Source organism: Bombina bombina, chromosome 2, assembly GCF_027579735.1.
Source record: "Bombina bombina isolate aBomBom1 chromosome 2, aBomBom1.pri, whole genome shotgun sequence".
Lineage (NCBI taxonomy): Eukaryota > Metazoa > Chordata > Amphibia > Anura > Bombinatoridae > Bombina > Bombina bombina.
In genome coordinates this window covers 727,001,087-727,017,407 of record NC_069500.1, presented here as the reverse complement: position 1 = coordinate 727,017,407, position 16,321 = coordinate 727,001,087, and the positions used below count along the sequence as shown (strand labels likewise).

Sequence of the window (16,321 nt, the reverse complement as noted above, 5' to 3'; positions counted from 1 at the left end):
TCTTTCAACCTGGCTTATGTGTTTGCACCGTTTCCTCTGCTCCCTCGACTGATTGCCAAGATCAAGCAGGAGAGAGCATCAGTGATTTTAATAGCGCCTGCGTGGCCACGCAGGACCTGGTATTCAGACCTAGTGGACATGTCATCCTTTCCACCATGGACTCTGCCTCTGAGACAGGACCTTCTACTTCAGGGTCCTTTCCTCCATCCAAATCTAATTTCTCTGAGACTGACTGCATGGAGATTGAACGCTTAATTTTATCAAAGCGTGGCTTCTCCGAGTCAGTCATTGATACCTTAATACAGGCACGAAAGCCTGTCACCAGGAAAATTTATCATAAAATATGGCGTAAATATCTTTATTGGTGTGAATCCAAGGGCTACTCATGGAGTAAGGTCAGGATTCCTAGGATATTATCCTTTCTCCAAGAAGGCTTGGAAAAAGGTTTGTCAGCTAGTTCCTTAAAGGGACAGATTTCTGCTCTATCTATTCTTTTGCACAAGCGTCTGGCAGATGTTCCAGACGTGCATTTTGTCAGGCTTTAGTCAGAATCAAGCCTGTGTTTAAACCTGTTGCTCCACCATGGAGCTTAAATTTGGTTCTTAAGGTTCTTCAAGGAGTCCCGTTTGAACTTCTTCATTCCATTGATATAAAACTTTTATCTTGGAAAGTCCTTTTTTTGGTAGCTATTTCCTCGGCTCGTAGAGTCGCCGAGTTATCTGCCTTACAATGTGATTCTCCTTATCTAATTTTTCATTCTGATAAGGTAGTCCTGCGTACCAAACCTGGGTTTTTACCTAAGGTGGTATCTAACAAGAATATCAATCAAGAGATTGTTGTTCCATCCTTGTGTCCCAATCCTTCTTCAAAGAAGGAACGTCTATTACACAATTTGGACGTGGTTCGTGCTTTAAAGTTTTACTTACAAGCTACTAAGGATTTTCGACAAACATCTGCTTTGTTTGTTATTTACTCTGGTCAGAGGAGAGGTCAAAAGGCTTCGGCAACCTCTCTTTCTTTTTGGCTAAGAAGCATAATACGCTTAGCCTATGAGACTGCTGGACAGCAGCCCCCTGAAAGGATTACAGCTCATTCTACTAGAGCTGTGGCTTCCACCTGGGCCTTTAAAAATGAGGCCTCTGTTGAACAGATTTGCAAGGCGGTTACTTGGTCTTCGCTTCATACTTTTTCAAAATTTTACAAATTTGATACTTTTGCTTCTTCGGAGGCTATTTTTGGGAGAAAGGTTTTACAGGCAGTGGTACCTTCCGTTTAAGTTCCTGTCTTGTCCCTCCCTTCATCCGTGTAATTTAGCTTTGGTATTGGTATCCCACATAAGTAATGGATGATCCGTGGACTGGATACACCTTACTAGAGAAAACACAATTTATGCTTACCTGATAAATTTATTTCTCTAGTGGTGTATCCAGTCCACGGCCCGCCCTGTCATTTTAAGGCAGGTTATTTTATATTTAAACTACAGTCACCACTGCACCCTATGGTTTCTCCTTTCTCTGCTTGTTTTCGGTCGAATGACTGGATATGGTAGGAAGGGGAGGAGCTATATAACAGCTTTGCTGTGGGTCCTCTTGCAACTTCCTGTTGGGAATGAGAATATCCCATAAGTAATAGATGATCCGTGGACTGGATACACCACTAGAGAAATAAATTTATCAGGTAAGCATAAATTGTGTTTTTCTGGCTCTTGACTTGGAACATATAGTTTTTCGAGGTGACGCAACCTTACGGTTGGGCGCGCTTTTTTTGGACTGTGCGGTTCACCTGGTGACCGGGCGTTTTACGTCCGTATCTCCTATTTCCGCATTCCTGTCTGTGTGGCATTTGAGTAATAGTCTGCTGCAGTCTGGTTCTCAGGAGGTGGTGAGTGCCCAAGTCATTGGGGGTGTCTGGTGCCGTTTTTATTTTGTTTTATAGTCCACTTTTGAGTATCCAACTATGGAGGATACTGATGTTGAATCGGATCAACTTTCTGGGTCAGACTCCTCGTCCTGTGATGAGTGTGAATCGGACCCTTGGACACAGGTCCATCAGTTATGTTCCTCAGGCCGTTCTAGAGCTCCTTGTTTCTCGAGCTCGGGGATTCAAGAGACTGCTGAGCCTTCCGCCTCGGGGGGCCCTGTCCTCCAGGAGGCGAGTTCCCTACCGCTCCCTTCTAATACTACACATGCTGGTAACCCAAGTTATGTATTTCCCTCTTTGGATAGGAGTCTGTTCCCCCCGGAGGTGGTGGTGCGTTTTCGTTTCTACATCCTTTTGATGCTGGCTCGACTGCAGAGTCCGGATGTTTGTTCGCGATTGTGCTCGTGCCCAATTATCCCGGGACTCTCGGCCCTGGGAGGACATATGCAGCTCCCTGAGGGAGTAACCTTTCCAGAGTGCTGTGTTTTTCGTTACAAGCGGGCTCGCCTTAGTGTCTTCCTCAGACATGTTTTCGGATTACTGGGGGACCCTACCCTTATGTGTTATGGGACTTGGTAGCTTTTTTCTTCGAATGACACAACCTTGTTAAGACATGGGGAGAGATGGTATATCTCCTCTAAGTCTTGTTTTTGAGATCCTTCCCAGTTTGGTAGAACAGGTTTTCCATTAGCTGGGTCCTGCCGGCCTTCTGTTCATTTTTTTGGGCGTTAACCTTCGGGTTGCCTGTTTTTATTTTGTCCGGTTGGATGATTTTTTGTTTTCCTTATAATAGTTCCTGTGGGAACTCTTTTTTTCTGGGATCGATACTCATGTTTTTTGCTTCTAGTGAAGTTGTTAGGAACTCGTTAGATTCATGTTAATCTGTTAACTATTTTCTTCCTCTCTCTGAGAGTAGAATTAGTCTGCTTGGATCAAGTCTGCGGTCACAGGACTTTTTCAGACACGTGGCGGTTATTGGCCTAGCTGGGCTGGTAGGGCGCCGATTTCTCACAATAATGTTTGTGTTATTTTGCTTCTAGTTAAACATTTACCAGGACTCTCGGGTCCGAGTGGTTCATGGGAGTGTTTTGGGTTTTTATAACCATCTCTCGGGTAACCAGTCAGCAAAATTGCTGCGTCTTTCTCCGTTGTTCCCGCCTTTTGGGAAGCTGGAGTATTCCTACCACGTGGTGCGAAGGATAGAGGCCCTAGCGCCTGTTTGTCATGATCCAGCCTAGAATTGAACCTGGGAACTGTTTCTATTTCTGCTGCTGTTCTTTCCCAGCCTGCTGACTTACCTCTTCGCCACCAGATGGTTTGGTCACAGGCTGAGAATATTGGTTTTCTGTTTGCTGCAACTTTGGCTCTCTAGCTCCACCTGCTGAAACAAATCATATAATGAGCAGCCTACTATATTAGGTAGGTTTGCTTTTAGTTCTAGGCCTTGACATTGAGTGCTGCACTCTGACAGAGCCTCTGGTCCTGAATCCTGTTTGAATACAGATTTGTTGGATTTCCTGGTGCCTGATTACTGCTTCATTTTGAGACAACTTTTCTGGATTTTCCCTTGGCACTGTGTTTTGTTTCTGGATTGATTTGATGGCAATTGATCTTGGCTAATTCTCTGATATTTCCTAAGGACTGTCTCAGGTACTTTTGCTTGCTTGTTACCTGTTACTACAGAGTTCCAGTCTGCAGTCTATACAAGTGTCCTGCCTGTTATTACAACGATCTGCATTCCTGCCTGTTACTACAAAGTTACCAGTCTACAGCCAATGCAAGTATCTTGCCTGTTATTACAACGATCTGCATTCCTGCCTGTTACTGCAGAGTTCCAGTTTACAGCATATGCACGTATCCTGCCTGTTATTATAAAGTTACCTGATTACAGCATCTCTTCATATCCTGCCTGTTACTGCCAAGTTTTAGTCTACAGCATATCTACGTATCCTGTCTGCTATTGCCAAGTTTCTTGTCTACAGTTTATTTACATTTTTGCCTGCTTTAAGACTGTCTAACCACAGAGACTTTTACTTTTATCTAGTTTGCATCTCTCTGCATTGCTAATTAACTTATCAATAAAACCTTCACATTTATTTTCTAAAACCCTTGTACCAGTTAATTATGCCAAAAAGGAAAGACTCACGCAGACAAAACGCACCTTTAACCCCAGAACCTGACACCTCTGCACAACAGCTCCCAACACCTGAACCTTGAAGAGTGTAACACTGTTTGTCCGTCAGGGTGGTTTGTAGCCTTTTGGAGGCTTTGGAATTTGTCCTTTTAGGTCGTGGACGTGGACTATCTCTGTTTCTCCTTGGGGACAGGTCACCTTCGGGGATCTGGTTTCCCTTCGGGAGTTACTGTTTTCCTCTTAAGGGCTGACAGTGTAATCTGGAATCTATAGGTCCTAATGAACTTTCTCATGTGGTTTAAGGTTTACTGCTTAAGTGGCACCCACAACCACGTATTTCTGCCCTTTGGTTTATCCTGAGGGGTGTAGAGTCCTGCAGTGTTCTGTGGGTAGCTTGTCCTCACTGTCCCCTTGTTTCTGGGGTTTGTGACTAGCTAGAAGGCTAGATCAGAATGCTATACTCGGAAGGTGCTCGGCATCGTGGTAACCTGATGGGTTACAGTTTTGATTAACGGTGAGGTGTGTTCGGCCTTCCCTCCTTCGGGTAGTTTTACGAGGTGGCACTTGATCCCTTGTAGGGGCTTAGCCGCCCTGTTCAAGCACATTCGTTGTCATGTTGCTTAATTGACTGCTTATCGGGCATCTTTTTACGTCCTTGAGAGTCCTTGCTATTTTGGAGCATTGGTTTTCGGTGAGGGGGTCCCTTCCCTTTGGTTTGGGACTTGCAGAGCTGTTGCTCTAGTTATCCGGATGTTCCCTGGGAGGTCTATCGGCCTCTCGGACCAGGGATTCCTGTTCCTGCATGATGGTTTAGTTTAACCTTTTTAGGACACGGGTGACTTATCCTGATCTTCCGGTTGTTGAGGAGTTGTTCTCGGCTCCTATTTTTGGATCCCGCCTTGGGATGTTTCCGGATGTAAGATCCTAGGTCGGACCTGGGAGTTTTAGCATTCCGGGTTCCTCATCCTTGTTCTGGCTTTTTCTTTGGGCCAGCTTTTGCAGGAGCCGGGTAACTGTGGTTCCCTGGGGTCAGCTGCATTTTGTCCCTTATTGGTGGCAGTTCCTTGCAAGGGCAAGGTTTTTCTTTCCGCGCCTGAGAGGAGCACTGAATCGATGTGGTTTTCTCTGTGGGACTCTTCTGTGATCCAGTAGAGTGACCTTGTTTTCTCCCGGTTTCTTCCTTGACATTCCTGTTCCTTGGGCAGGTGTCTCTCGATGCTCTCGTTTCTGGGGGTTTCCTATCTTTCTCTTCTCTCTTTGGAGGTGTTGTTTCTTTGTGGGAACTCTATGGTGGTCTTTTCTTCGGTCAGGCTATTGGCCGACGTTGAGACTTTAGTTGGTTGGCTCACAAGTTTTCTTTGGATCTCGTGCCTTCTTGAGTGTCTACTCTTTCGCTTTTTTGGGTTGGTCCTTGGCTACCTTATTTCCCCGCTCAGATCTGCCATTGTTTGGGCTGGTCCGGCTGGGGTACGATCTGAGATCGGTTGTTCGTTTGCAGGTCTTTGGGGGGCCAGTGGACTTTGGTTAGTCCGGCGCCTTAGTTTGCCTGGTAGGTGCCCTCTGTCGGGGAGGGCGGGCAATTTGGTATTTACCTTGTTGGCAGTTTTCCTGGCGGATATATTGGAATTGTGCAAAGGACGGTGAGTTTCTGGACTCAGACAATTTTTACTGGGTTCCTCCCGTATTACTCAGTTTTTTCTGCACCCGATGTCGAGGACTTGGGTTTTCAGCTGTCATTTTTGATGCTTCTGTACGATCCTTGGGCTCTTATTGTCTAAGGGAGATTGTTCCTTTAGAGGATCTTTATACCTTTTGGGTATATTGTTGGCTTCCCTTATCCTTTTCTTTCTGGGGATTTGGGTTTTTTGTACTAGTACAGGGAGTGTGGTACTGCCTATGGGGCGACGGTCCTTTTGGAGGAGTCTTCGTTCAGTGGGTCTGCTTGGGATCTCTGGTTGGGCTTTCGGACTGTCTATGAGTCTGTGTCCTTGGGAGCCTTTTTCACTCTTAATTTTCTGCCCGGCTCTGAAGTAGCGGGGTTGGGGATGGTTTGTGTTTTTCTGGCTTGGTGCCCTCAGAATGGGCCGCCTATTGTACCCTCCCCGTTTTTGCTATCAGTGTCCTCTTTAGCTTGGGTATTGTTTTCCCTAAAGGAATGAATGCAGCTGTGGACTCTTTCCATTTAAGAAGAAAAACATAAATTATGGTTACCTGATAATATCCTTTTCTTCTGATGGAAAGAGTCCACAGCTCCCCACCCATAATTTTATGTGGGGCGTCCTTATTATTCTTCTGGCACCTTTCACCCTGATGTTTCTTCTACTGTTCCTTGTTCCTCAGCAGAATGACTGGGGGATGAGGGGAGTGGGAGGGGTATTTAAGCCTTTGGCTGGGTGTCTTTGCCTCCTCCTGGTGGCCAGGTTCTTATTTCCCAAAAGTAATGAATGCAGCTGTGGACTCTTTCCATCTGAAAAAAAGAAAATTATCAGGTAAGCATAATTTGTTATTTATGTATATACAGTTTCTGAAAACATTAAGAGATCGCTCCAGCATTATCAGTTTCTCTGGTTTTACTATTTATAGGTATGTGTTTGAGTAAAATGAACATGTTTGTGTTATTCTATAAACTACTGACAACATATCACTGAAATTCAAAATACTATTATTATATTATATATACTTTTGTTGTGGTCATCACTATCCTATTGCAATAGGACCAGCTGGATGGCAAAAACAGTGCTAGGAGGATCTCAAAAGTAATTGGATTTTACTGTTGTTCATGCCAAAGAGTGGAAAAGAAAAGTTTTGAGTGAGGAAAAGAAGACTTCAATTCTGGCTTTACTGGCAGAGGAATACAGTGAGCATCGGGTTGCTTCCATCCTTAAAATTTCAAAGACAGTGGTTTATAAGAATAAGGTCAAGCAGCAGATATTGGGGACAACAAAGCTACGGTAGAGGCCCAAGCTAAAGTGACAAAAAATAAAAAAAGTAAAATTACAGAAAAAAATAAACAAAACTATCCAAAATAAAAAATTAAAACCTAAACTAATACCCCTATAAAAATAAAAAATCCCCCCCAAATAAAAACACCCCCTAATCTAATACTAAACTACCAATAGACCTTAACATGGCCTTTTGTAGGGCATTGCCCTAAGTTAAACAGCTCTTTTACTTCCAAAAATGACAAATTACCCCCTAACAGTAAAACCCCCCACCCACTAAACCCCCCAAAATAAAAAACCTAACACTAAAAAAAAACTTAACTACCCATTGCCCCTAAATGGGCATTTGTATGGGTATTGCCCTTAAAAGGGCATTCAGCTCTTTTACTGCCCTTAAAAGGGCAATCGTCACTTTTCCAGCCCAAAAAACCCTAATCTAAAAAAAAAAAAAAAGCCTAAGACTCAAATAGGTACTCACCGTTCCTGAAGTCCGGCGGAGAAGGTCTTCTTCCAGGCGGCTCCATCATCTTCTATCTTTATCCGGAAAGAAGGTGGAGCGGAGCAGAGGTGCAGAGCTGTCTTCCTCGATGCGTGGATCCTCGGCGGCATGGAGGCTCCTCTTTATCCAATGTCCGTTGTACACTGAAGATTGAATGCAAGGTATTGCAATCAATTTGGGGTACCTTGCATTCCTATTGGCTGAAATTTTGAAATCCACCAATAGGATTAGAGCTTTTCAAATCAGCCAATAAGATTTCAGTGGCTCTCATCCTATTGGCTGATTTCAAAATTTCAGCCAATAGGAATGCAAGGTACCCCAATAAATATGGGGTACCTTGCATTCAATCTTCAGTGTGCGACGGACAATCGCATGAAGAGGAGCCTCCACGCCGCTGAGGACTGCCGCCGCTGAGAACCGCCACTAAGGATCCACACATCGGGGGAAGCCAGCTCCGCACCTCTGCTCCGCGCCGCCTTTGCTCCGGATGAAGACAGAAGATGATGGAGCCGCCTGGAAGAAGACCTTCTCTGCCGGACTTCAGGAACGGTGAGTACCTATTTGGGGATTAGGGATTTAATAGACTGGAAAAGAGCTGATTGCCCTTTTTAGGGCAGTAAAAGAGCTGAATGCCCTTTTAAGGGCCCTGCCCATACAAATGTCCCTTTAGGGGCAATGGGTAGTTTTTTGTTTTTTTTTAGTGTTAGTTTTTTTTATTTTTGGGGGCTTTTACTGTTAGGGGGGACTTAGTATTTTTTAAATGTAAAAGAGCTGTTTAACCTAGAGCAATACCCTACAAAAGGCCCTTTTAAGGGCTATTGGTAGTTTAGTTTAGGGAGCTTTTTATTTTCATAGGGTTAGGTTTAATTTTTTTTATTTATGATAATTTTGTTTATTTTTTTCTGTAGTTTTTTTAATTTTTTTTGTAATTTTAGATTTTTTTTTGTAATTTAATGTTAGGTTTTATTTAAGTGTAACTTAGTATTGGGGTTTATTTAGGGGGTGTTAGGTAAGGGGGCTTAGTAATTAGTTATTTGCGTTGTGGGGTTGGCGGTTTAGGAGTTAATAGGTTAATTAGGTTTATTGCTATGGGGGGTTGGCGGTTTAGGAGTTAATAGGTTAATTAGGTTTATTGTGATGTGGGGGTTTGTTGGTTTAGGGGTTAATTAGGTTAAATTGCGATGTGGGGTGTTGGCGGTTAAGGGGTTAATATTTTATTTACGTTATTTGCGGATTAGGGGTTAATTACTTTATTATTTTGCGATGTGGGGGTTGGCGGTTTCGGTGTTTGTTAATAGTTCGTGCGAGAGGTTAGGTTTTTTTTTGTTATACTTCGTGCGGGCGGTTACGTGTTTTTTATTTTTTGCGGGAGGTTAGTTTTTTTTGTTATACTTCGTGCAGGCGGTTACGTGTTTGTTTTTTTAAAGGCTTCGGGTTTGCCTACGGTGCATCCAGGTGGATTCCGAAAATGGCAGGGTGGTGAAAGAATCCACCGATGGATTCTTTTGGCAGTACGCGCAGCCAACATTCTTTTGAGGATGCATGCACAACTGGTGACACCGACAGACGCGTTACAAACGCGATTATAGTATAGCTATATGGATGGATATAATATATATATATATACAGGTATACCTCACTTTACAGCGCTTCACTTTACAGGGATTCGCTAATACAGCGCTTTGTGGAGCTGAAGTTCAACCTCCAAGGATTTTGAAACAGTGCTGTAAATCATTGTGAGATTGCGAGAAAAGTGACTGGCACCATTTTGTTATGCTTAGTTCACTCTGTTAACTGCATTGCAGTGCAATCTGTGTCTCAGTGCTATAGTCTGGCAAATTTTACTACAGTAATTGTCACTATTTTGCAGGTACAGTATTTATTGAATACCAATTGAATACTTGCTGTGCCAGTGTTAAACTAAACTTAGCACTATTGCACCCCTAATATATGTTAGTTCAAACATGTTTTTAAGATTTTAAACACTGAAAAGAAAGCTAAAACTGCCTTGTTTCACTTTAAGGCGGTTTTCACTTTACAGCGGGGCTCCGGTCCCTAACCCGCTGTATGAGCGGGGTATACCTGTATATCCATCCATCCACACACACACACATACATGAACCAACATATACATACCAGTGAGATGTAAATATGAATGAGAATAAAAATAAACATTTAATTTTACCATAAATAAGTACTTGGTCAGTTTCCTCATTGACAGTTTTTAATGTATTCGTACCAAGACTATGTCTTTATGTGATCCCTGCTTTGGAATCTCTTTTCATCTGCTTGTAGTATTGGCAGCTATTGCTATTTGGTTTATACAGCTGACTTATATTAGGAGACTGTGGGCTATTTTCTACCACATTGAATGTCATTCATCTTTAATAAGCTATATAAATAAATCATTTTCCACGCTAAACTTGTTTTTATTTTAAGCTGCATATTTGTTTGCAATATTACAAACTTTACATATTGTGGTGTGCTATCAAGGCTGTCTCTATAACCAGACTTAAAATATTCCAGTATTTTTGTGTTTTGTGCTTCCAAGCAAGAAAAAATATGAAATTTTTTTTTGTTTCCATTGCTTGCACAGAATCAGCATGGTAAGCTTTTACTGTTTATGGTTGGCCCATACAGTAAAAAGTAGCCCTTCCCTATATTTGTGTTGCTTATCTATAGACTCACTGTAGTATTACTCTCTGTAGGTCATGTGACATTCTCTTCCTTAGTTACAGACAACTCTGTGTTACATCTTTTGAAATACAATATGTTACTTGTCCTTTCCCCCCTAAAATTGTAATTTACAGTCGTGCAGGAAAATACTATAGGTAAGTTATTGGGATGAAAAGCTATATGTGCAACCTTCTTGTTTTCCATTAGTGACATCTTTTAAAGCTGGATTAGTTCATTGTCTGCATATACTATCACTTCTGGCAAGGTATATTTCATTGTAAAAGTACTTTGTTTTTATTTGCTATCATCTTTCTAAAGATTCTAGGGTTATATACTTGCTTTGAGTTTACTGTAAAAATTACTTCTAAGTAATCATCCAGTAGCTAAAGATTTACATTGAATGAATATATATGCACATTATATATACATATATAAAGTAAAAGTCAAAATTTTGCTCAGTGCTGTTGGTATCCTTTGTTAAAAAGATTAATCCAAGGTGAGCTCAGGAGCATGCACGTGTTTTTTAAACTATCTGACAGCAGTGTCTACAACAATGTTTATAGCAGTATTATGCATAGTTGCAAACACTGCTGCCATAGAATGCCCAGGATACATGAACGCTCATCAGATCCAAACGGCCGACCTAGGTTTACTCTTCAAGAACAATGCAAACTTGATAATAAAACTGCATGTTCATTCCATTACCATTAAAGTGCCAGTAAACCTAAAAAATAATGTTATATAATTCTGCACAAAGTGCAGAATTATATAACATTATATTAGTGCTAGTTTTTTATTCCATAATATATCCGGTGATTTTTTTATTACAAAAGAGGGTTTTCCAGACCCGCCCTCTGTACTCTACTGAGCAGGTCTGGTTTTCCCTCAGAGTGCATCGGGCCAGCTGTCTAGTCACAGCTCGGCCCGACCGCACCATTACATTCAATGCTACTCGCTCCTGCTGTCAGACACCGGATATATTTGTAATAATAAACTAGCACTAATATGTTATATAATTCTGCATTATGTGCAGAATTATATAACATTATTTTTTAGGTTTACTGACACTTTAAGTTTAATTTTGACTAAAGCTTAGCTGATAAACACACACAGAGATGGACTAATACCACCAAGTTACCAATTTTGATGCCAATTTTTGATACTCAATATCAGAAACGGCTTCAAATGTCCCATATATTTTAAATAGGGAATATAATATTTGTATATGAATACTATCGTTCAACTGTATAAATATAACACATTGAATGTAATAAAAAACATTTAGTATTTTTTGTTATGTTTGCACTTTCTTGACTTTATTGATCTGCTTCCTAAGTATTTATAGTATTGAGACATCAAAAATATATTTAAATATACAAATGTATTGATAAATGGATACTCACATTCCTTTTAAAGTTCTGAAATTCTGAAAAAAACATCTAAAACAAGGTAAATTGTTTTGTTGGGTTTTTTTTTTCTTTCTTTTCCCAGCATGATAAACTACCACATAGTACGTGTCCTCTTCTTGTGTTTGTGAACCCAAAGAGCGGAGGCCTTAAAGGCCGGGATCTTCTCTACAGCTTCCGCAAACTTCTTAACCCACACCAAGTATTTGAACTGACCAACGGAGGTCCTCTTCCTGGGTATGCTTAGTTTCTGCCTATGTTTGCTGATAAGTGAAAAGGAAATGTTTTATTATTAGTTCTACTTCCCCATATAATTATTTAACTATTGTGTTTTTACACACACAAAGGAGCTCAAACCTAAAGGCTTCTTCATGTATAAATTGTGACTTTTTTAAATACTCTTTTGCTTTGTTATCACATAATTGGCTATTCCACTGAATATGGAAAGGCGTAAAAATAGTGTAAAATCACACATATGGAACTGATACCGCCTCATCTTTTTATACTTGGGTCTATGAGGTCAGGTATAAAGTTTTAAGACTCATTCCACCAGACTTTTTGCTTTATCATGAGGTATATGTGAAGGAAGCTTTAAAGGGACAGTATACACTCATTTTCATATAACTGCATGTAATAGGCACTACTATAAAGAATAAGATGCACAGATACTGATATAAAAATCCAGTATAAAATGGTTTAAAAACGTACTTAGAAGTTCTTAGTTTAGCTCTGTTGAAAAGGCAGTTGGAAAGCCCACTGCAAGTGGGAAATAAGACACTCCCCCCCCCTTCTTTTGCATATGAAAAGACCCTTTACACAAACAGGAGCAAGCTGGAGAAGGTAGCTGACGGTATTCAAATAAAACTTTGGGGCTTGGTTAGGAGTCTGAAAATCAGAGCAATGTTATTTAAAAATAAGCAAAATTATACATTTATTTACAACAAACAAACTTTATGGGCTATATAAATAGATCATCTACAAAACATTTATGCAAAGAAAAAATGAGTGTATAATGTCCCTTTAACTGACAGCTACACAGTCTTTCCTGCTGACGGTCACAAAGCTTTATCGGTGTATGTTTGTTTCTTCTAAACTAGGGGTTGTCTGTTTGCTTTTTCTAGATGTCAAAATGTCTACCTCGTTTCTCTTTACTTATTTGCTAGTTGGGCTAAAAAGTACATCATTTAAAACAGCTTAATGAATAGTAAAATCAAAATTAAACTTTAATGATTCAGGTAGAGCATGCAATTTTAAACAACTTTTCAATGTACTTGTTTTATCACATTTGTGTTAATCTCTTGATATCCTTTGTTGAACAGCACATGTACATATGTTCTGCAACAGCAATGCTGCGGCTGATTGGTGGCTACACATATTTGTCTCTTGTTATTGGCTCACCGGATGTTTTCAGATAGCTCCCAGCAGTTCATTGGTTCTCAGTCAACAAAGGATTCCATGAGAATGCAGCTAATTTTATAACAGAAGTGATTTGGAAAATGGTTTAAAATGTTATGCTCTATTTGAATCATGAAATTAACATTTTGAGTTTCATATCCCTTTAAAAGAAAGAGCTGTTTGCAGAGCAGAATCTATTAAAACGACACACAAGGCCATTGCAACCTGCTATTCATGGTGAAGATGAACATAAGGACAGATTAAGCATCAGTCATACATTATGCATATTCTTATATCTAACTGATGCAACAACTGACACAGACCTTATGATGCGAGTTTGGTGCTGCCGGTTGTGGACGTTTAGAAGGGACAAGGCCACCTTTGCATGTGTGACGGACACTGTCTGGCTTTAGCACAGCTGTCAGCGCTGCACAGCATTAATGATTGGTTTAATGGTCAAATGCAAGGTACACTGGTGCCATGTTCCATTAATACGACTGCACCCATCTGCAATAGACACTAGAGTGCTCTCTTGTGGTATTGTTATAGGCAAACAAGAAATAAATAATGGCAAACAGCTGTAAATAAATCTAGTCTAATATTTTACATACTCAGCCTTAAAATGTAAATATCTGCATAATCAGTAATAATAATAAATCAGAGGGCACCCAAGTAAGAGGAGTCCCCATATCTTAGCAAGTACAGTTTTCTATCCAAAGAGTTTAGTATGTAGCCACAAGTGCAAGCACAAAATAACACTGATCTATAAAGGCTATATATGAAATAATACAAGTTACTAACAGCGCAAAATAATGGCATAGATTTTCTCAAAACTCGGATAGAGTATGAGTAGTCCCATAAAGTGCTCATTTCTTTGATCTTGCAATCGTCATAAGGAGGAGACAGAGACATAACAGCTGATGGATAGTGACTTGCTCAGTTGCCTTCATCTTAGGAGGGGGATACCAAGCTGAATCCCAGATCTCTGCTTCACGTTTTCTATCCCTTTGAGTAGGGCCATCCCAGACATACAAACAGAAATTAACTTCTGCTCTAAATCCTGAAAGTGATTATTTAGGGTTTCCATCAGCGCCATGTCCCAACTACGTACTGCAGCCATTTTAATCCCAGAATAACCAGTAGGCTCCTTCCTCTGTTTGTCACTGCTATGCTTATAGTTGTAGTAAAGATATTTTTCAAGTGAAACTACTCATCATCCCAGTTACCTTGGGGGGTTATGCACAGCAGCCCAAACTGTGCGTTCTATCAATCACCACACGTATACTGCTTAGGCCACAGAGAAATTATACTTCCTGATAGACGTATGGTTTCACCGAAGAACATAGGCTAGATACAACGTCCTGATAAGCACCCAATGTCTTTAAACCTCACTAGTATAAGGTTATTAAGAGGTATACTGAATATATTATGTAGAAAGTTATAAAATAACCCCAATATCCAAAAGTAGAATCAGGAGCTCTTCATGTTGCGTTTTGCCGCATCGGTAGTAGACACCGTTCCTTTATTTGTAAACTATTTAATACACTCCAGTAGGTAAAATGTATAATTGGGAACAAATTAAAGGGGAGAAAATTTTAGGGTAAACTCCTTTTAATGTAATATTGATCCTTTATCATAATTTAGTGACATAAATCCTATAGGAATATAATTGTACTGTTTCTGTTTGAGCCGAATGCTACGGAATATAATTTAGTACAGTTGACATCTGCTATATACTACTATATTAGAGCTTCACTTTTTCCCCCAAAGACACTACCTTTTTTCAGTAGCAGTATCTTGCAACTGCAACAACTTCAGTATAAAGTATTCTTGTCATTGATACATTGATATACATAAATTCTTTCCTGCTTGCCTGGTCTAGTTACAGCAGTTTGGACCTTTTTTTAGAATATTGTCGGACCAAAAGAAAGGAACCTCTTATTTTTCATTATTACCGTATTGCTGCGTCAAATGAAAACTTTAATAAAATAGTGTACTACATTATTATAGTGAAAGGTATTGCAGGATAACTCACTATATAATGGCTCATAGACCCCAGCTATTAATAAGCTACCCTGCTTAGGAACTACTTTTATCAGATTTCACTTGCAGTATTGCTACTTTAATGCCTTCAACTGGCACCCATTTTCCTCTGTTTTAAAGGGACAGTTTACCCAAAAACGTTCTGCTCTTTAATTTAGTGAAGAAATTACACTTCCAGTGGGGTGTAGAAGAGATAACTAATAAAATGCTAACTTTCCATTGTTCTCTTTAAGTATTGGACTTTAGTTAACAAACAATTATAGGATAAGGAAGCAAGTGTGTATACACAAAGTAAGTATAATGAGATATTTTACCTGCAAGCTCAACCCATTTCAATAGGTTGTGGTTTAAAAGCACAAAACCAGCAATTTCATATACACAAATAAACTTGAAAATGCAATTTCTTATACATTCTATACTCTGCAGCTGGTATAACAAGTCATTGGAAATAAATTATAGGAATACTAAACCCTAAATTGTTTCCTCATGATTCAGACTGAGCATGTAATTTTAAGCAACTTTCTACTCCTATTATTTATTTTTTTCATTCTCTTGCTATCTTTATTTGAAAAAGCAGAAATGTAAGGTTAGGAGCCGGCCCATTTTTGGTTCAGTACCTGGCTGGCGCTTTCTGATTGGTGGCTACATTTAGCCACCAATTGGCAAGTGCTACCCAGGTGCTGAACCAAAAATGGGCCGGCTCCTAACCTTACATTTCTGCTTTTTCAAATAAAGATAGCAAGAGAATGAGACTAGGTGTAAATTAGGTGGAAATTAGAAAGTTGCTTAAAATTGCTCTATCCTGAATCATGAAAGAAAAAAAAATGTGTTTAGTATCCCTTTAAGGGAAAAGCAATTTTACAGTATATTGTTCCTTTAAGAGAAACTGAAATTCTACATTGGAATGACCTTGGTGCTTCTTGTGGTACCATCTGTGTGCCAGCAGTATTTGTTTGGTTGTCAGAAGCCCAGGCAAGAGTGCAGTAGACTGCAGCGGTTGACCTTCCTGTGATCCATATTTTAGCCAGTTGCCAAGGTCAGTTTACATGTCATTGTACTTCATCCCTTACATATCATTTATAATTTTTTGTGAGGAGAAACCATGTATTTCCCTGTGGTCTCGTCATATAACAAATGTATTTATTTACACACTGAACTGGGAGAACATGAGATCGTAGCTAGTCCTCCTCCGATAAGTTTTCCTCCCACTCCGGAGTGGAGTGAGAGGGGCCTAATTTTGCGCCTCAGTTGCGCAGTTAATCCTGACAGATTGCTCCTGCTGCTTCACATGGAGGGTTCAGAGACT

At 40.2% G+C, this 16,321-nt stretch overlaps 1 protein-coding gene across 1 annotated transcript in view; it reads left to right on the top strand.

Moving 5' to 3' along the window:
- DGKQ (diacylglycerol kinase theta) overlaps nucleotides 1-16,321 on the top strand; it is a 539,130-nt gene that overhangs the window by 421,411 nt on the left and 101,398 nt on the right. The window contains exon 16 of the mRNA XM_053702740.1: nucleotides 11,663-11,814. Coding sequence (XP_053558715.1) covers nucleotides 11,663-11,814 — 152 coding nt within the window. The remainder of the gene's footprint in view (nucleotides 1-11,662; nucleotides 11,815-16,321) is intronic.